The sequence below is a fragment of the Ascidia mentula genome, chromosome 6 (genome assembly GCF_947561715.1).
Source record: "Ascidia mentula chromosome 6, kaAscMent1.1, whole genome shotgun sequence".
Classification (NCBI taxonomy): domain Eukaryota; kingdom Metazoa; phylum Chordata; class Ascidiacea; order Phlebobranchia; family Ascidiidae; genus Ascidia; species Ascidia mentula.
Genome location: NC_138571.1, coordinates 6,174,899 through 6,194,892, shown reverse-complemented (window position 1 = coordinate 6,194,892; position 19,994 = coordinate 6,174,899). Strand labels below are relative to the sequence as shown.

Sequence of the window (19,994 nt, the reverse complement as noted above, 5' to 3'; positions counted from 1 at the left end):
ATAAAACAATTTGTAATTTATTTTGAGTGATGAAGAACAGAGGCGCCATAATTTAACGTCAACCCGAATTCCCAAACAACGTTTCATTTTCTGTACACCGCATGTTGTTTATCCAGCATTTTCGAACACCAAAGTTGCACAAGGAAAGTCACTTATGGTCACAAACTCTTCAGTCGAATGCCCTTTTCTCGCAGCTCATAATAATTCTAAACTGCCAGCAATGGATTAGCAGTGCCTGTGAATTCCTTTACAAACTTAGCTTTGAAAAATAGATCAAAGAATTCGCGGTAACATACACGCACAAAATCGCAATATAGTTTGACTTATGGAATTTTTACCCTGTGTGAACGCACAATATGGTGCAATATAGAAGGTATCAAACTCGTCACGTTTATGGTTGGCGCTTGAGTCGCATCACAAGTTGTTCGCCATGAATCATTGCATGAATTGAGCAAAAACCTTTTGTTGTTTAAAGCGCTCGTGTAGTTACTTGCTGCACGCTCCGTCTATGAAGGCAAACCGGGAAGCAAGGATAGCGAGAACAATCTTTACAAAGTATGGGGCCCCACAAGGTGATAAAAGTAGTGTGTTTTATTTGTTGTGTTTGTGAAGCGTTGTGTCAAGTATCAGACGAATATTTGGTGTGCAAACCTATTCGAAGCTTATTCGAGCCCAACACCACGTCATCAGCTACGACTCAAACTAAAGTTGGGCCAAGGGGCCCACCTGGTGGTCCAGGCAAAAGGGGACCTCAAGGTTTGCTGGGCCCTCCTGGGCCGGTTGGACCACAGCCGAAAGTAGACTGGAAATTGATCAATGAATTAATTGACGCAAGAATCGAAGGTTAGAACTAAACCTAAAAAAATTAGCAAAACTCGCTAGTTCTATATGGTGCAAACAATCATTTTGCTGAGTCTCTTCAAATCTGTGTTTCTGGAAACGCATAATGACCTTTTCTCGTCAAAAGTAAAATTTTGCCACATAACTTTGTTTTCAATTCATGGATAATAAACAGAAAATGCAGTGAATCTTTCAAAAAGGCTAAAAGCGAATGTTATGATAATAACGTTTCTTCATTATTGTGAGTTTGTTGAGACAAATTTATATGCATGAAATGACAGAAAACCTCCAGTGCAGCGGGTTCGTGGACGGTGGCTACTGCTACAGATTACTCTACACAACAGGACTTTACTCTGCTAACCAAGGAGGAAAGCAAAGAGCAACAAATCTATGTGCTTTCCATGGAGGAGTGTTGGTGGATATTGATACCCAACAACTGTACAACAAAATTGTCAAGTATCTGCAGCAGTATTGGCTTGGATGGGTAGACAAGCCGTCGCGTTACACCATAGACATCTGGCTTGCTTCGACATACCAGGTATATATCCAAGACCTAAGCAAATACTTATTATTAGTAAACAGTTGCTTTCTCACGCTCTTCCATCATTTGGAAAGAGATAACAAACCGGTCGAAATAATGTCAGCTATTTTTTACAAATATTCGAGGTCTTGATTTCGCCTATACAGGAACCATCAGTTTACTGTTGATAATCTAGTTAATAATATCATGTCACCAATAATAATCTAGCAGACAATAATCTGAAGCAGGGTTAAACTACTACGTATTAATGCTTGTTTTTTGCATGAAAGATTACTTCCCACTGTTATTATAACCTTGACTTTGTAAGTTTTTATTTTTGGTTAAACGTTCAATGGCCCTCAACGCAGTACAGGCGAATACTCGCAAAGCACTTGTAAAGATGACTTTCGGAATGCCTAGGCTTGAAAAATACCATGTGGTCCTTGTGTTAAAGCAAGTGCTTTGTATGTATGTAAAACTGCAAAGATTTAGTCTTATCCTGAATCATAATCATTTGAAAACATTTTATTCACAGAACAACCGCATAGTCAGTTCAACAGGAGGAAACATTTATGAGAATTGGTGGTCCGGATACCCAAGTGGTTCAGCTGGTGGATTAGCATTGGAGGTTACTATATTCCCTTCACAGAACAGAAGTATATCCGGCATTTTCAATCTGGCAACCAGCCACCCAACAGTTGTGCCATTTTGCCGTTTTGCTATAGCTAAACTAATAAATGTATAGTAGCCTTCACTATAACTAAACTAACAAATCAATTGACGTTCACAGTGATGAGAAAAATAAACTAATATTTACATTTAATGTATACATACAGCGATGGACTTTAATAAATTAATTTCAGAAGTTAGGGGGTTGTGGAAAATTTAAAGCAGTTCTCACTGTGAGGTTTTTGCAATAACATAAAAAATGCTGCCAGTGCTAATTATTGAACTTTCTTTGCAAGATGCTGTGGTACCCTGGTTCTAAAAATGTGACCAGAGTTCCTTTAAGAGTCCCAGAAACATCTATCTGGGCCAGTGAAGCAAACTCAATTTTTGTAGTGGCCGTTGGTGTACAAAATAGTTGCACAGCGGTAATACGCTGCATTCTATAATTCCTATGAAATGTTAAACAAAAGTGCGATTGGCCAATCGCAAAAAACGTTTTGAAAAGGTAGAGAAATCTTGAAATATTTGCAGAAACATCAACACATTTGGGTAGGAGAACATTTAAAAGAGAACGGGAAAAGTAGCTAAACTCACGCCACAGCAAAATCGTGTCAACATTTCAAGTTGTACATCGGATGCATCGTCGGTTGATTAGGTTGAACATAGTTTTTTCTGTCATAGAAACTTCTGTTAAAAACACAAAGAAAGAACAAACGTCTTTTAAAACGCCAGAATGCGAAATTCGCAACTATTTGCTTTAACAAAGCAACTGTGAAGGATTACAATCAATGCAAATTAATGCATCTACGCATCGGTGTATATACTCATATATTTTGCAGCGTGAAAGTCTAACTTCTTAACTTCAACGGCGTATGCTGGTAAACATCAAACTGCCAACTGTTAAAAAACCAGCAGGTTGGAAGGGCGCTTCTCCCAACATTACCAATTGGCCTCGACAACTTTTTATTGTGGTGGAAAGGACCGAGAAACAGGCAGCTCCTTGGTTACCGGAAATATACCTTGTATCGCCGAAACAAAATTCCTTTTTGCGAAACGGATTTTGAAACGATTTTTTAATTGAATTCAATTTTGCCATGTCTGCCGCCCATAGGGATGCCATATACCATGACGACATCACTGCCCTTACTTCAAAGATTGCCATTTTACCGTCTTAGTGTGAAAAGGGTCTTTGTTTGTGTCTGAACGTTGTTTTTTGAGATTTTTAAGGCTGTTTTAGCTCCAACAATGTTAACGAGTAGTAGTAAAAATGAATTTTCAAATCATAGGGTAGGTGGACTTTAATAGCGAAATGATATCCCTGTTGATGGTTGCCGAAGGAAAGTACCGACATGGGCCAGGCCAGGCCTTCGAGTTGGAGCCAAAAACACAACGTCGATGATTTTGGAAATGCGGGAGCTTGTTGGATATATTGAACGTAATTCAACTCCTGTCTTCCTTTCGGAAAAACGGAATGTAGAATAGGTTTGCCTGATGAAAAAAAAAACACGTAATACATGTGGCCTGTAGAGTCAACAGACTTTTTGCATGTAAGTCGCACATTTGATTATCATGTGCTGTATAGTCTGTTGGGAATTATCGACAATCAATCCGTTCCCACAGTATACCTGTAATTGTAATGCCGGTCACAGGTCTAGTGTAGACTTCTTCAATAGCTTTGCATTTCATCACTGTATCGTTCAGTTTAGTGACTATTTCTACACAAGTGTATTGTTCTTTGTTTTTACATTTGGTCGAATGCAAACTCACAACACTTCAATATCTTTGCTATAGTTTTTTCCTACCTGTATGTTTTGTATTACAGTCGACATCGGCGTTTCCAAATGCAACCACCAAACACATTACTAAAACAAGAAAGGCTCCTTTGAAAAATTCCATTATGGCTGTAAATTTCCGTGTTGCAGTCAAGGTTTATCCAACGATCAAATCTTGGGAAAATGTCAGTTTCACACTAACCTACTTTATAAATAAAGTTTTTTTTATATAGCTGACTTAAAGAGCGCGCCAGAATCACCTAATTAAAAAAGAAAAAAAGGGCCGAGTTTTTCCTGATTTGTTCGCCTGAATCCTATAGTCGTTGTCTCCTCAAATTACCAGATTTGGCGAGAAAAGTCATTATTTTTTTGCACTCAGCTTTATTTTATTTATTTGCTTATTGCAGAACAACATTGTAGACGTTTACCAAGACTTGGGTCATGTGTTAGTAGCCTACACACAAACAAGCTGATGTCCTCAAAAGAAACCATTTTTTCGTGTTGTCCTGCAATCTCAACGCCAGCTGGAAGTCAACACATAAACGAAGGGGCAATGCGAACTACTTACAATAAAACCCAGGGGCACATAGGACGTGTTACCTCGGGTTTAAAATAGAAAACAAAATATATGTTCATGTAGGTGAAAAAAATTCGACACAAGACACTGTAGCGCAAAGTATAGTGTTTTCGTATTAGGCACTAATCACTACCAAACGTTAACTGTTTACCAACATCAATGCAATACAGTTTTTTTTAGCTGTAAAGGGGGCAGAGCGCAAATAAAACGTACGCTAATGAACAGCTGTAAAAACAATTGCAATGCTATCTTTACGGTCATGGAGACAATCTTGTCAGCAACACAATTCCAACCAGTATTCCAAACATTACTCTTCCGGGTGTACTCAGTACTTTTGCAGATGCGCAGCATTTGCTGGGAGCAGTTATTGTCAATAACTCTACAAGGACATAAATAAAATTTGGAAACTAAACGGCCCCCAAACTAAAAATATTTGAGCAACTTACTCGTTGTTGTGGTTGGGACAGAGGATGGCAGGCAATTTGTACTTGCGTTTAAAACTGCAGCACCATCAAAACCGGGCTTGGGGCAGTGCAAAAACTGATACGACATTTTCAAATACAAGAAGTACACACTGGTGTTCATGCGAGGTGGCCATGAGCTGGAAGTTTCCAGCGGTTGGTCGCAGTGGTTCGTGTAATCCCTGGCGCAACTGCCCGCCTCGCTGTTCCTTTCACGCGAGTAAAGTCGACACCACAAGCCCATGACTGTGTTGTTTATACCCCTTGGAATATTCGCCAGGTTTCCTATAAAAGTGTACAGGAAAAGAGATCACCGAGTTAGATAGGGTTACTCTAAAAATACTTCAAACCGGAAAGTATATCTTACTCGTTAACTAGAGAACATTCTATTACCACTCACCGCTGGGTGAGTAGATTCTTTCTCCCTGATTGCGTTTTAAACCATTGTGCACATAGACAGTCAAGCCAAGGATGCTGTTCTGCTCCAAAGTTTTATTAAAAATCCATTGACAAGTTTGCATTGTGATGGCAAGTGTCCGTTGGTAGTAAATTGTCTCATTCTGGTTACTATATATCAGCTGGCATGTCTCACTCAAACCTTTGAGAAAATCCTCATTTTAATTCCTCTTTTTCTCAGAAAACCAAAGTAATTAATAAACCTACATGTTGCTGAGATCAAGTTTAAGGGGTGCGAATATGTTTAAAGCATCAGATTTATTTTATTTAAAATTAATTGAATTCACTTTGAAAGCAACCTCACCAAATGTACATAAAAGTAAGAAGATGAATTTGTTGCCAGAGCAGAGATTGCTGTACTTCTGATGGTCTAATTTCATGATGACTTTCTTGCAGTCGGCTATTTCGCTAACACTCTTCAATCAACGTTAGGGGATTCTATTTGCTTTATGCGAAGAAGACCATCTATCTCTGCGTGTGTGTACCAAACACAACCTGAATGTCTAATTTTGAATTGCAATTCAAATAAAGAAAAGTATGCGAAATATTCACCTGAGCCAGCCATATTGGTGCTAAAGGAAGCAGATTTGCATACACATTATTCATTATTGTGATTGCTACTGCGTATAGTACAGATCAGTTTTGAATGCGTATGATTTGCAAACGCACCATGCGACAGATTACAGTGAATGATAACTGAGTAGAAAGAGTACAGTGGTGCAAGTTTAAACAGTGTAAAGGCACAAAAACACAAAAAAAACTTTTATCAAACTAAATAAAGCTTTGCAATTCATGACTTTCGAGACATCTCCTATTTGTTATTGACCATATATGTTACTCGTTAGTCATAGTAACTCATGCTCGCAAGTCTTTGGAGTTCAGCAAAATTTTGAAAACGTGAGTTGCAAAAAGATAAAACAGTTTTTAGGCCCGCGCCTGCACTGAAACAAAGACTGTTAAGTTCAACGTAATCAATCATCTGTGGTAACCAACAGCTAAACGTTCACGCATTGTACAATTCATTATGGACGGTTTGCCTTTCGGTCGGCTGGTGAATATAATATAACTCATTGTCAACCAACTGTCTATATCTCCAGTCTTACTCAGGATGACGTCGTGCGTTTTCAGTGAGTTATTAATGTCGTGTTGCGGTTTCGCCGACTTCTTTAACTTCCTGTGTTCAGGGAAGTATTTATTTTAGGACCTCTACTTCTTTTCACAGTTGTCACGACGATTATATTAAAACAACGAGCATTACGTTCAAAACTATTGTTTAAAACCAAATATTTTTCATACACATACAAAGCCAGTTGAACTACAGCAATTTCAAACAACATCATTAACATGTGCATCACAATCGATCGATGCTGTTTTTCAGTTTTGTTGGCAAACTATTGCTGCTGATTTTCAACAGTAGAACGAGCATCATGACACAGGCTACAAAAAGCATAACTCTGTGATACAGGGCAACCTACAAATACGATGACTGATTGTCATTGGAAGCTTTGGTGATTGATTGTGTTAGCTTGTTCGTACCTACGTAAAAGTACAAAATACATTTGATTGCTATTAGTATGATCATGGAGACAATCTTGTCAACGACACAATTCCAACCACCATTGCTATGCCAATATTCTTCTGGGTACACTTAGTACTTTTGCAGATGCGCAGCGTTTGCTGGGAGCAGTTTGAGTCAATAACTCTAGAAGGATTTATGCAATGTGTGTCTAAACTAAATTGCAATAACTTACTCGTTGTTGTGGTTGAGACAGAGGGTGGCAAGGAATTTATAGTTGCGTTTAAAACTGCAGCACCATCAAAACCTGGCTTGGGGCAGTGCAAAAACTGATACGACATTTTCAAATACAAGAAGTACACACTGGTGTTCATGGCCATGAGGAGAAAGTTTCAGAGGTTGGTCGCAGTGGTTCGCGTAATTCCTGGCGCAATTGCCCGCCTCGCTGTTTCTTTCTCGCGAGTAAAGTCGACACCACAAGCCCATGGGTGTGTTGTTTATACCCCTTGAAATAGTGAATAAAGAAAGACTGTTTCTTTGTACTTGCCTGAAGTGTGTTAAATATATTTATAGGTCATCTTCTAGCAAACTTAAAGGAAGGTGTTTCATGTAATATTCGCTTAGCCGATTGTGCATAGTAAGACTCAAACAGGAGGAATGTGTTTGTGCTGTTTTTGGCAAATTGCTGTTCACATAAACTATGAATGGTTTTTATTCACATGCTAAGTTCATTTCAATACAATACTACAAAGTTTTTGTTGCTGGAAATACAAGAACAAAACCCATACATTTAATTATGATTCACAAAACATTGAAATATAGTTCATGAAGTACCCAGGCATACGTTTTGAAGACAGAATTTTTGTTTTATCCGTCATAATACTGCAATGTACAGGATATGAGCTTATATACATTGACTGTTCTTTCCGTTTTGCTTCACACGTCAATCACATCTTCTCTCTTCTCCGAGGGAAACCAAATGTTTTCTTTCACGTCGTCCTGGATTTTCTCCGGGTGCCGTAAAAGTGCTTTGTGTTCATCTTAAATTGAAATCAGAATCCATTATTTTACTTAAAATGAAAATGCTGCATTAAAATTGATGTGTGTAATGTTTAAATAATCCAATATTTATATGGGGAAGTCAAGGCTACAACGTATTCCACCCTAAAATGTGACTTTCATTGTTTCGTTGAAAACTTTTAATTTTTATATATTTGTATCACCAGGTAAGACTGATTTGTGAACGTAAAGAATTTTTCAAATCCTTTTATGATAGAATCTTCTGTAACATTAGCTTACCACTATCTACGTCATTTCTAAGCTTCTTGTAATGGATGCTTGCACGTCTTGCGAACACAACACTCAACGCTGTAACCACGAACAGCAAAGCTACAACTGCCACCGCTCCTCCTCCCAAAGCAACGTAGGTTATATACCTGTAAAAGAGACATTTTGTCTCCAGACCAACATGTTGAAGTACATCTATTTTTAAATTGATATTTGAAAGTAGGAACAGTATTAACGGATTTGCTCAAAATTCTGAGAATAAAAGGGACTGGCCAAAACGTTTTTGTACATGAAACATGACAATGTTAACAACAGTATGGGCCAGTCTTTTTATTCTCAGAGTTATGAAAGTAGGAGTTTACATGGTTTTGTTGTGTTGAAAAACCTTCACCTTATTAGGGAGACACGACTAAAATGCGGATACGTGGGAAGAAAACTCTCGGGTCGCATGTACCACACTTTATTGTTAGTAAAAGTAATGTTATTTTAAACATAAAACCATATTCACAAGTCAAAATTAAAAAGCAATGTTCGCAAAAAATGGATGCAAGCGTGGAAACCGAATAAACGCTGCCAATTTGTCTCGCACATGCTGTGGTGCACCCCTGTCCCATATATGAACAAAACGGGTTCATTCAAATTTGAAACTATGTCGAACTTACGGCCAGTGAATAGGATTGCCATTGACGTAATCATATTCATTGGCTGCGCTGACTCCCCTGTGGTAATCTGTAAAATAGAACAATACAATAAAAGCTGTACTATTGGTAATGAAAAAGGTTAAAATAACACATAAGAAACTTGAGAAGTTCTATACGCTCAAGTGAGTTGTTACAATTTGCAACCGAGTTAAAATGTAATACGACATTTGGATTATTATTAGGGTGTGATTTTGAACTTTTGAAACATATAAACGTAACATAAAACAAAATCAAAAAGCATTTGAAATATAAGTATTAGACAATATTTATATCATACCAAAAGACTTCATGAACTACATTTACGCGCCATAAGACAGAAGACAATATATGTGCAGTAAAAATCAACATGTAATTTTATTACTGTCTTCATTTTCATCCCAGTCGTAGTTTTCTGTTGAGAATCTGTTGTAATTGTAAGTTGATGTGTCATAATCTGCAAAACAAAGACTTTTTCAACACCAATACCACAGGTTTCATTTTAATCATGTTGGCAGCACGCCAGCAGCAGCGGTGATATTACAACTGACAAAGACTCATTTAAAACCAACTTTTATTACTTTCATATCTATCGTCTTCCCACTCAGAAGTAGTTGATGGGAATGTTGTTTTATCCTCATTGTCAAAGATGTGATCATCGTAATCTGCGAAAACAGAATAATTGACGTAACGTAAAATGAAAAGCCGCTTAGTTTTGGAACTTATATTGTTTTGCTACTAGTTTGGTCATACATATATTTCAGGCAATATCGGTAAAATGAAATAGTTGCAAGCAGATGGACCACAACATAATTGAGTGCATCGAAACATTTGATTAGTATTCGATTACAACGAAAAGTTTTGCCGAATGAATGTAGTACTTTTGATATGGGGTAACAACCAAATTTTCGACCGCAAAATTATGACAAAAATGCGTTTGTTGTCTAAATCACCAACATTAGTTAATCTCTCAACCAATAAACCAAATAGAAAACCTCAACGGGATTCGTAATCAGGATGAGCTGAGTTCGAATCCCTGTGTAAAAAGTATCCCAATCAAAAGCACAAACTGTACATTCGTCCCGATAATCGTCGAAATTCCACACGCCTTCTGTTGTGGGTGGTGTGGGTGTAGTAGTTCTGGCTGATGGTACTGCGAAGCTATCTGGTCAATGTATAGGGCGTAAATTTTTTTACTGAAGTAAAACAGTGCTTTGGGTCACGGTTGAGTGAACACAACTAGTTATGTCTAATAATTCTTTTTTTTGAAATACAGATGCGTAGATGTATCGGTTTTCGGAATACAAACACTGCCAGTTGTTAATAGTAGAAATAGCAGCATAAAAAAACGGAGCAATATCTATGTTATGTTTTTCTGCAACAATGACCAGATTTTTACCTTCCGGGTTATAATCGTCCCAGAAGTTGTGATTACTTTCGCTAAATGTAGTCGATTTGGGTTCTGCGAAGACAAAGATAACAATTTGTTAAATGAATAAGGTTAACAGGGTTTGCAAACCGATACCCTATGACATGTTTTAAGCGTTGTTTCAGGTTTGCCATTTCGCACAGGGCAATTTAACCCTTGAATGCTTCTGAAAACAGCGCTCAGAAAGATTTGACTCGTTTGCAATTCAAATGGTTCCCGTCTTTTGTGTGTAAGTTTCGTCCAAACAATAGATTTAGTTTGATGGGCAGCACTGATTCATTCGTATACATGTATTATAGTTATAGCATAGCATAGTGAAAAATGTAACAAAACCACTCGTAGACCGTGTAGATTTGTTTTTTGAAGTTAAGTAATTAAGACTACGGCCCATATGTTCAACAGACGTCTTGGATAACACAAAACAGGTCTTTTTCAACCAACATTGCACTGACGCCTGGGGCAATGTACATTATGTTTCTAATCCGCTTCAGTTTCGGCGTGTTGCTGCCTTACCCCTCCTGTTCTGTTCTATTAATAGAAGTAGGTGCTGTACGCTCGGGCGACGATATGGGAGAATTTACGAGCAATTTTACAAGCTATCTTGCGCTGAAAACAACTGAACAGTTTCGTGAAAAGTAGGTGTTACTGATTCGTTAGGAAATGTTTCCACGTTAAATCCCATTTGTTTTATAACAGCATCGTATTACCTTGGGTGCTAGTTGTGGTGTACATTTCCGGGTAGATTAAACGATGCAGAATTGTTTTGGGATAACGGTAAGCAGCTGGAACGGTCGTGAACTCATCTTCTAATTGATGTTGTGTCGTGCTTTTGTTTTTGTCAAGCTCGTCATAGTCGTTATAAAAGAACATCCCTGTGGTAATGGCAACAAACATATAAACATTGCACAAAAAGCATATAAACCCAACGACACACAAAAATGAAATTAACAGCGATGAATCTGTGAAGCACTTTTGTGCTTCAAAAGCAACAAGTGGTATCATGGAAACCATATGGCATGCAGTTAACTCGAAAGTACCAATACGAAAATAAAATGCTACGCAGTTCTCCTATGCCCTATAACACTTACATACATCAGGTTACTCACCTTCCACAACATGTACTGCAAATGCAAACGAAGCTGCAAACATCAGAAGTTTCATTTTTGAATGCTAAAGTCAATCCCACCTCGATAAAAACAGTCCAGCCTATTCCTCGCAGTTACACGAATGAACGGTTGTTGTGCTCACTTCCGCGAAACTGGCGTTGCAGAAGAAAGGGTTTTCAGGTCTGTTGAGCATTCGCGGACAAAAACCGCGCCTTGAAAGTAGGAATTTCCCTCCCAGTATTTGGAGAGCAAACAGGGCTTTGTGAGGTTGCCAGACTGCGTTGGTTTCGAAATCCAGTCGTGCGTAACTTTGTGATCCTGGATCACGGGTTACTTGTTGATTTCTGCAGCTATTGCTTTCCCGTGTCGTTTGTCTTCAAAACAGTAAGAATTTGTCCTAAACGAATAACTTTTTAAATGTTCACATCCAATTTATGTTCCATGATAATTACGAGTGTGTGTCTTGTACCTAATACATCAATAAAGGGAGGACTAGGGAACTTTGCCATTTATCTGCGCTTCACTAAATCTGTATAAAAATGTTAGTGATCACAATTAAAAGCTAAGAGCCAATGGCTGTATCAAAAATCTCTTCATCAAATAACTGTTATGACATTAGTTCAAAAAGCTGTTACTTAAGTAATACTGGGAAATAAAAGCGTTTATATGAAAACCAGACAACAGTTAACGTCAATTGAAAAAAAAGACCAGATCAGCTGACAAACAGGGAACTGCGCTACTACACTACCCGTACGCTCTAGAAGACCGCGACGAATTAAGACAAGGCGTAATTAAAACATTTCTTGGAGATTTTGATGTCAACGTGTTAGATCTTACCACTATCGGCATTACCACATAAACAAAGTGTGGGTATTTATTTGTGAGAGAGGGTATAACACATTTTATGCAAAATATTGTACATTGATAAGGCTGACATTACCTTTAAAGGACAAGCGGTTAAAGTGAACTTAAGCGTTATGTCGCGCATCGCAAAGAGCGTCCCTTCGACCCACCCCGTGTATGGGGTACCGGGTACTTTTTTCCCGGTAAGTACTGGAGAGTGGGCAGGATGGAGAAAACTTTTGTCATTTTTTGCTGTTAAACGAAAGCGTAAAAGGTATCTAGTCATCAAGTGTGTAGCTACAAAAAAACTGAAGTTAAGAGTGTAACGTCACCTGTACACCTGGCGCAAGAGATGCGCCCACGCCACAAAATTGCAGAGATATCCTTGCACCGGTTTGCAAACTTGTTTACCACCTAATGCACAAACATCACCAAAATGTCATCCTATGATTAAATATCTATAGCGTCTCCTGATCACCAGTTTTCTATTGTTTTGCTCGCATGTTCTTGTATTAGATTGGTAAAGTGTTACATAACATCACGTGACTAAATCAGCCAATCAGCTCTCAGAAGTATAACTTCAAACACAGGCGTACAAGCAAACACGATCCAGTTGAACAGTTCAGTGTTACTTCAAACACGGTTGGATGTTTACTATAGGTTTTATCCTTTCCCGACAGCCTACAGGTCTCATCTGTGCAGCTGATGACTGTAGCTGTTAAACAACTGCAAATGTAAACGTTGATCTTTGATTTTCTACGTTGATTTATTGATGATCTTTAATTGCTTAGAATTTCTTTTGGTTTATCGTTTTGCTATGCCACAAAGAATATCACACATATACTGGGAAATGGCGATAAATGACTCACCACACTAACACTTTTCCTCATTACGCTTTTGTTTAGTTTCTCGGATGTTCATTAGTAGTGTTTGTTTGAATTCCTAAGTTGCTTATGTGGAGTTTCCGTTGTTGTATTTAAGAACAGCGCACCGCAATATCGAATTTATTTTCAAGCCCTCTTGAAATTCTTTATTGGATGTACGGCAAGTACTGTTCAATGATTGGCGGGTTGGTTGGAGGCATTCCACAGCTTAAATGTTGTTGAAAGAAGGGACAGTATTGTTATGTGTGTCGTGCAACAAATGAAAAAGAAATGGAGTTTTGCGATACAATATTGACTTTTGTTTTCCTCAAACCCTGCAATAAAGTTAAAGTCAAATGGAATAGTGACAATTCCATGTCAAAATCCGCAGTACCTCCATCCGGAAAGTTATCATTGTTCAGGAGGGTGTCCCTTGGAAGGACGGAAGTGCCCGGTGTGGTTGTGGAACTAATCTGTTCTGTCGTCCTTGCTGTTAATCCTTCTGTTAAATGTACAGTTCAGTTTTATGTATGTATCTTATCTGAGTTTCTCCTTCCTGATTATCACCAACATGTGTCTGTGCAAGGATCACAACAAGGTTATGTAAGTTATGAATTGACTCCATTCATAACCTATTCTGGAATCTATGTTTAGTTTGTCACACAAAGCAAGGTGTTTATCAAACTATTTTGAAGTTTATTTTATGTTAAAATACAAGTAAGAAATATTACCCGCTTTTCATTAAAAAAAAATCCTACTACTTGGCATTAAAAGTTTCCAATATTATCTTTCGTAATTGCTGACGAAACTAAAAGTTGTGAAGATTTGTACAAGTATTTTTTTGCACCAACTATAGCTCCCCACGAAAGAGAAGACTAGTTTGGTATCGTTGGAAAGGTTTTTCAAAGAGCTTTGCAATGGTGGTAAATTATTTTTCCTGTTGTGCCTAGAAAAAAGTTATGATCGAAAAACTGTTTTCTTGGGCCGTGGTTCTGAACAATATTCGACCGGTAAACATATTTCCCCCGCGAGTGAGAAAACAAGTTTGGTATCGTTGGAAAGGTATTTGTGTAAGCTTTGCAATTGTGGTAGAATTGTCTTTTCCGTCGAACTGTTGCCAAAGCTATAAAGAAAAGACTGATTCTTGTCTTCTTCCAATGGTGGTAGAATTATCTTTCCTGTCGACCTATGAAAAAAGTTATAGCTGATTTATGACAATGCTTATTATTATGCGTTCCAAAATTCGTGCGAAATTGATAATTTTTTTTGCATTTTCATAAATTTTGTGTTAATCTATGCATCTTGCCAAAAAAATTATCGAAATACCACGAGTAACGGCAGAGTTATGTGCGTTTGAAGCTTTGTCGACTGGAAAAAAAGTTTTGTCGACTGGCGTCTCTTTGGTAACTACACGCACATTTTTTTGAAATGTCACGGTTTATCGCGCTGCCTGTACAGAGAATTGTAGACAATAACACGATTGGAAAATTGTAAGATAACAATTCGTTGCTCTGTGTTAAGTTAAGTCACAATTGTGAAACATTTGCTTTGCATGTTGGCTACAAAATATAGTTTAACTTATGTTAATTCATAAAGGAGTTTTTTAGATGACTCAATAGCTTTTGTAAGATATAATACGTAACATTACATATTTTTAACAATGTGAACCAGCATACGTAACACAACAGACCTCAAATATTTGATATTTCTCTTCTAAAATAGAAAGCACTTAGCGTCACATGATCCTGCGGCGTCACATGATCTTGCGGCGTCACATGATCTTGCAACAACGTAAGGCGCGCTTATTTGAGCGGAACAAGTTTACAAAAAAGGTTCGGCTTGAAACAAATATTTATTCACGACAGTGTGTTTCGAGCGATGCAAATTAGTGGCTTTCAAGTTTAAGTCTGTACCCAATTTAATTTAATTGTAAATACATGGTTATGTCTACTTAAGCTGCTTTTGTAATTAAACCTAATTAGCTTGCGTGTAATACTTCACAAACACTTGCTTTATGTTGTAGCCACGTTTAAAATGTGGCGGTTAGTGAGCCAGTAAGGTTAGAAAACAAATTTTCACGTTAAATTCGAGCGTCGGGTTTTAACAACATTTTCTATCTGGTGTTTTCCTTAGGCATTGTTTCCCGAGCGAAACACCGCAAAGTCATTCAACTCGACAAGAAATCCACCTAGTATAAAGAAACTTGATGCAAACTTGTCGTTTCTCACCAAAATTGTTTGTTGTTTAGCTTTGCATGCTTTATTGTCAACATACTATAGGACATGCTCAACATGCTTTGCTTAAAATCAGATATTAGGTGTGCAGCCCTTATATTCTTATATCGAACCCACTTTGCTAAACGCCACATCTTAAAGCAATATAAAGATGCTGGGATGACCGGATACTTAAAAACTATCCTTTCGAATGTCGTTGTTTTTTATTCCGGCTGATATTTTGACTATATTTATAACTTTCTATTTTATGTCTTATTTTATATGTAGCACCACTGGGTCTGATTCGTTTCTGTAGCAATGGATAACACTAAAAAAATCCAAAGTAATGTTTGCCTGATTGCCAGAGATCTACACATGTTTTATTGATTGGCCGCGAAAATTTCATGGTATAATACAAAAATTTGTAAAAGCAACGAAAATATTCACTGATGCATGGAAACTTGGTGCTACAATATACAATGACGTCATTGCGTCACACAAATGACTTCCACTTTAATTATGAAGTTTCACGCTTTAATCGAATAAACTTCGCTCAGTTTCCCCTGCTGTTGACCTCCCTTCTTCATTTTGATGTGAGTTTCACGTTCGACACACGGCAGTCCGCTTTGTACAGGAGCTTTTGGCTGCGGTGGGGCATATGGCGGCGGTGGAGCTTTCAGTTCAGGCACCACCACAACTGTTTCACAAATCCGGGCATGATATGAAAAAAGTAAGTTACTAATTGTGAATGTACATTAGAATCTTACGTTTGTTTGAATAAAAATTAAGTGGAAACCACATCTGATTCTTTCTGAATGTGAATTACATAAGGAATACAAACAAACTTATCCCTGTGGCGTAATCTTTGGAACTTTCACTTTACAAATATTTGCTAATTATCGATAACTTTTTCAACTCAAGAACTTACCGCGTTTCGCTTCGTTCGCAAATGCATTGTATCTGATAGATCTTCTTATCGAACATCGCCACATGAGTCGCGCAATGATTACCACCACAATAATAGCCACGCCTCCACCTCCATATGCTACGCCATGACTTAAATATCCAGAATGCATTTTATTATTCGTTGTGTTTTACGCAAGCAAATTGTATAGCTTTACCTTTTTGTTTATTTTATGTAAAGATTTTTAATCATCAATAAAAGATTCACTAAATTAGCTTTGTGTATATTGTCAGCAGCTCATGACCAATTAATTTAATTGGCAGAGTTAGGACTTACTAAGTGTTGTCATAGTTGTAAGACGAACCGCTGTCAACGTTTTCATCTGAAAAATTAAACAAGACAAATGAAATGCTATCACATATAACGCATGAGATTTGGTTTATGATCAATAACACCAGTATAACTACCAAACATTACCGTCTTTATAATTTTCCCAGTCGTAATTTTCAGTTGGGTGGGTAGTGATCCAACCAACTGCAAATGCAAGCACAACGTATAATAACTTGACATTTTTTCCTTTTTGCATTGAGATAAAAATAAGTTTTTCTGAGTGCCAGGATAAGGTTTTGATAAACATAACCCTAACGTGTTTTGGGGAGATTTTATTAAATTTCTAATGAAGAATGTCATCGCTTTTGCCCACTTACTGCTAACAATAGCTTTAATTTGTGAAGCATGTGTGAAAGGTTCTTTTAGCTTTTGGCGTAGGTCAAAACTTACACGTATCGTCGTAGTTGTCAAAACTCCCCCACATTGCTGGTGTTTCAGATAATGTCGGTAACGTGGTAAATTCTGTTGTCTCTGTGTACCATCCTGCGAAACTTACAGTGTTTAAAGGGGAAAACTGTGTTTACAAAAAATAGTTTCATGTTCACAAGCAACGACTATATAAATTGATTTCCTGCAATATAGACTGTTTATTGACAAACTTGGTTTGACAATGAAATTGCCATTGCAGCCATGAATCAACGTTACATGCCCAACGAAATTTCACTAGATTCATGAGCTTGTGAGTTTTTTAAGCATTATGTCGGACAGCATCAGCAACAAATTGTTCCAATTATGACAAACTAAGATTCTTTTTGTGCAAATGAAGTTGCTTTTTATTTATGAGATAAATTCTTTTTCTGTTTAACATCAACTTGGAAACGTTGTACTTAAACTTAGTTGATATCAAACTTTTGGTCTTTAAGCCTTGATGTCCCGCAATAACTTTCTTCATATATAGTGGCCGGCAACCATTAAAATGTTGGGCCACCTGCCCCAGATATTTTATGCAATAAGATTACTGTGCTGTTTCAGAAGCTGAAACCAACAAAAGAAATATGTTGGTGAAGCTCTTATCGTTGTTAATCGTCATGTAGTTTTGTAAATACACGTTGTCAGGATCTGTCAGGCTGATGTCAAGGTCGTCTGGCAAGTTTTGCGTTTTTCGTGTCCTGCTACGGTCTGTCTGGTTTATGGCTTTGATTGTTCAGTGATGTAGTGACATTTTCACCTTACTGTGTCCTTTGTCCATACGTCATTAATGGTTTAAATTTATTGAACGGTAACAAATCGTCTTGTTAAAAAAGCGTAGCTAAGATTTATAAGCTGTAAATTTTACCAGATGTTGTTTAACAAAATATTTGTGAGCAACATCTTGTCCGTTTGTATTTTCCCACTTTCTAAAATCTTTCAACCGAAATAGAATTTTACCTTTTTATGGTTGAGTTAAGTTCCGTTTAATTTTCTGTGCGTTTTGCTGCTCACTAAACGTGTAGGTACATCATTAACTTGTCCTGCATGCGCCCCAGGCGTTCATTTTACGCTGGAAATATCGTTCTCACCGTTGCTTGTTGCAAAACTGGAGGTAAAGGTTGGCGATGTGTATCAGTAACAACGTGCACTATCATTTCATGAAATTCTGTCACTAATAATAAAATATAATTTCCCTTCAGCAAACCAAATATGTGTATCTGATAATAACGTTTTTGTATTAAGTGGAATACGGTTCTATCGAGACACAAGTATAGTTGCGATTTGTCGCTAAGTTATGGACGGAAACCTGACTAGTTTAACATTGGCGGCACTAAGGCTAAATCAAACTCACGTTTTGCAAAAAATCATAAAAATGGATATGTACATGTACATTATACATACTATGAAATATAAAATTTTGCCTCATTTTTTTAAACCCCAAAACTTTGTGTCATAAACCAAATATTAGTTTCAAAAGTAAGTAGTACATCTATTTACCTCCAGGTGTTGAAGTGAATGTATCGCGGTTCAGTAAACGACGAACGTATTTTTTCCATCCAGTTTCTTGTTGATAAAATGTGTTGGATTTTAGGCAGATAATTATACGTGTTTATAATTATGATTAAAATCTATCTAATGTAAGGTTCCGTTTGAAAAATATTAATTCTCCACGATAAGTTCGATTAACATGTAAATTAGGATGTTTCCAGTTCCTATTAGTAAAAGTAAATGTTGAAATGAAAACAGAATCAAAAACTTACAACTTGCAAATATTTCTTTTATCTATAATTATTATTTGGCAAACACGAACAATAAGGGACCAGTCATTGACAAAAAAAATAGAAAGTTAAGATGCGATTCTTGAAATAGAAACCATCAAGCTAACGGATATCGCAATTTGTAAAACTTACCTTTAGATGTTTCCTCGGTAGGGTTGTTTTCATTGTCAAAGTATTGCCCTGTGAACGTAAATATAACATCAGAACGTTAAAGGCACAAAGCCAACGGGAAGGCAGCCAAGCATCAGTGACTGCCACGCGTTTAGCTTTGCGGTGCGCATAGTACTTAATCTTTGTCTATGGTGTTAACTGGCAATACCTGCCAGATGTTAACAGAAAGCAGTACGTCAGAAAGAAAGTGTCCTTATCTCAAAGCTATTCAACAAAGACAATCTTAATCCTAAAGAATCCAGTAAATTTTGGCCATTTAAACTTTTTCTGAAAGAAAAACAAAAAAAAATCAAACCTACCTTGAACGATTTGCACTAACAAAAATAATGCTGCAAACTGCAAAAGTTCCATTTTAATGTCACTACTACAGTCTTGTCACCTTTGAGAATAAAACATTTATTATACTTCAGCAACGACAGCGTTTGCAAGGTTTTTCTCGCTTCTTTGTGTGAAAATGGCAAGGCGCTCTGGAACGGAAGAAGCTCAAAGGAAAAAAGGGAAATTCACAGACCAGCCACCGGTATCGTTGTGTGGTGAAAAAAGCGATTAAAATCGTTAATCTGATGTTCTTCTGTTACTTCCGCACAGCAACATCTGTAACCAGAAATACTTGCTAGGAAAGAATTCAACTTAAATAACATATATTATTTAAATATAATGTTTATGTTGCTACCCGGCGTATTGTAATTTAATAGTCTGTTCTTCTGGCCAGGCATATTGTGCAAGAAGAACAGGCTATTAAACCACATATATTATTCGTTTACATTTTACTACCAATAAACCTTCGGTTTAAAGACGAAAGAAAAACGGAATAAGCAGTTTTTCATTCTGAAAAAACAGTGCATGCAGGAAGTCCTGGTTTGAAGGTGACTATTTGTTGACAAAACCTGCTTGATTTGCACTTCGGAGAATTATTATCTGTAAATATTGTGTGCACGACCTTTTTACATGGTAGATCGGAACTTAAGGTTTACGGAGAAATGCACCCACATGTCTTAATTATTAGCGCCTTCATTACATAACCTCTTCACCACCACCTCTTGCAGGTCGACGCACGAGGCCAAATACCTGCAGTCTACCACCGTGGAAATAAATTAGACCAGCAATATAT

The 19,994-nt window shown here is 37.3% G+C and overlaps 4 protein-coding genes across 4 annotated transcripts; 1 reads left to right on the top strand and 3 right to left on the bottom strand.

The window, feature by feature from the left end:
* The first annotated feature begins 421 nt into the window (after positions 1–421).
* On the top strand, positions 422–2,105 carry LOC145906177 (uncharacterized). Its single transcript, XM_082993596.1, has 3 exons — positions 422–843; positions 1,122–1,378; positions 1,896–2,105. Exons 1-3 carry the CDS (start codon positions 558–560, stop codon positions 2,103–2,105), a joined length of 753 nt encoding a protein of 250 aa, XP_082849722.1. The 5' UTR covers positions 422–557.
* Positions 2,106–4,313: 2,208 nt separating this feature from the next.
* On the bottom strand, positions 4,314–5,716 carry LOC145906179 (uncharacterized). The gene is made up of 4 exons (XM_082993598.1): positions 5,600–5,716; positions 5,240–5,437; positions 4,825–5,124; positions 4,314–4,757 (listed from the first exon to the last, which is right to left on the bottom strand). Exons 1-4 carry the CDS (start codon positions 5,673–5,675, stop codon positions 4,636–4,638), a joined length of 696 nt encoding a protein of 231 aa, XP_082849724.1. The 5' UTR covers positions 5,676–5,716; the 3' UTR covers positions 4,314–4,635.
* A 1,791-nt stretch (positions 5,717–7,507) lies between these two features.
* LOC145906175 (uncharacterized) lies at positions 7,508–11,471 on the bottom strand. The gene is made up of 9 exons (XM_082993592.1): positions 11,311–11,471; positions 10,912–11,076; positions 10,175–10,237; positions 9,851–9,940; positions 9,357–9,440; positions 9,161–9,232; positions 8,761–8,827; positions 8,111–8,247; positions 7,508–7,851 (listed from the first exon to the last, which is right to left on the bottom strand). Exons 1-9 carry the CDS (start codon positions 11,363–11,365, stop codon positions 7,748–7,750), a joined length of 837 nt encoding a protein of 278 aa, XP_082849718.1. The 5' UTR covers positions 11,366–11,471; the 3' UTR covers positions 7,508–7,747.
* A 4,116-nt stretch (positions 11,472–15,587) lies between these two features.
* LOC145906180 (uncharacterized) lies at positions 15,588–19,304 on the bottom strand. The gene is made up of 8 exons (XM_082993599.1): positions 19,183–19,304; positions 18,845–18,892; positions 18,432–18,497; positions 16,914–17,006; positions 16,611–16,667; positions 16,470–16,515; positions 16,158–16,285; positions 15,588–15,926 (listed from the first exon to the last, which is right to left on the bottom strand). Exons 1-8 carry the CDS (start codon positions 19,232–19,234, stop codon positions 15,757–15,759), a joined length of 660 nt encoding a protein of 219 aa, XP_082849725.1. The 5' UTR covers positions 19,235–19,304; the 3' UTR covers positions 15,588–15,756.
* Between the last annotated feature and the right edge of the window lie 690 nt (positions 19,305–19,994).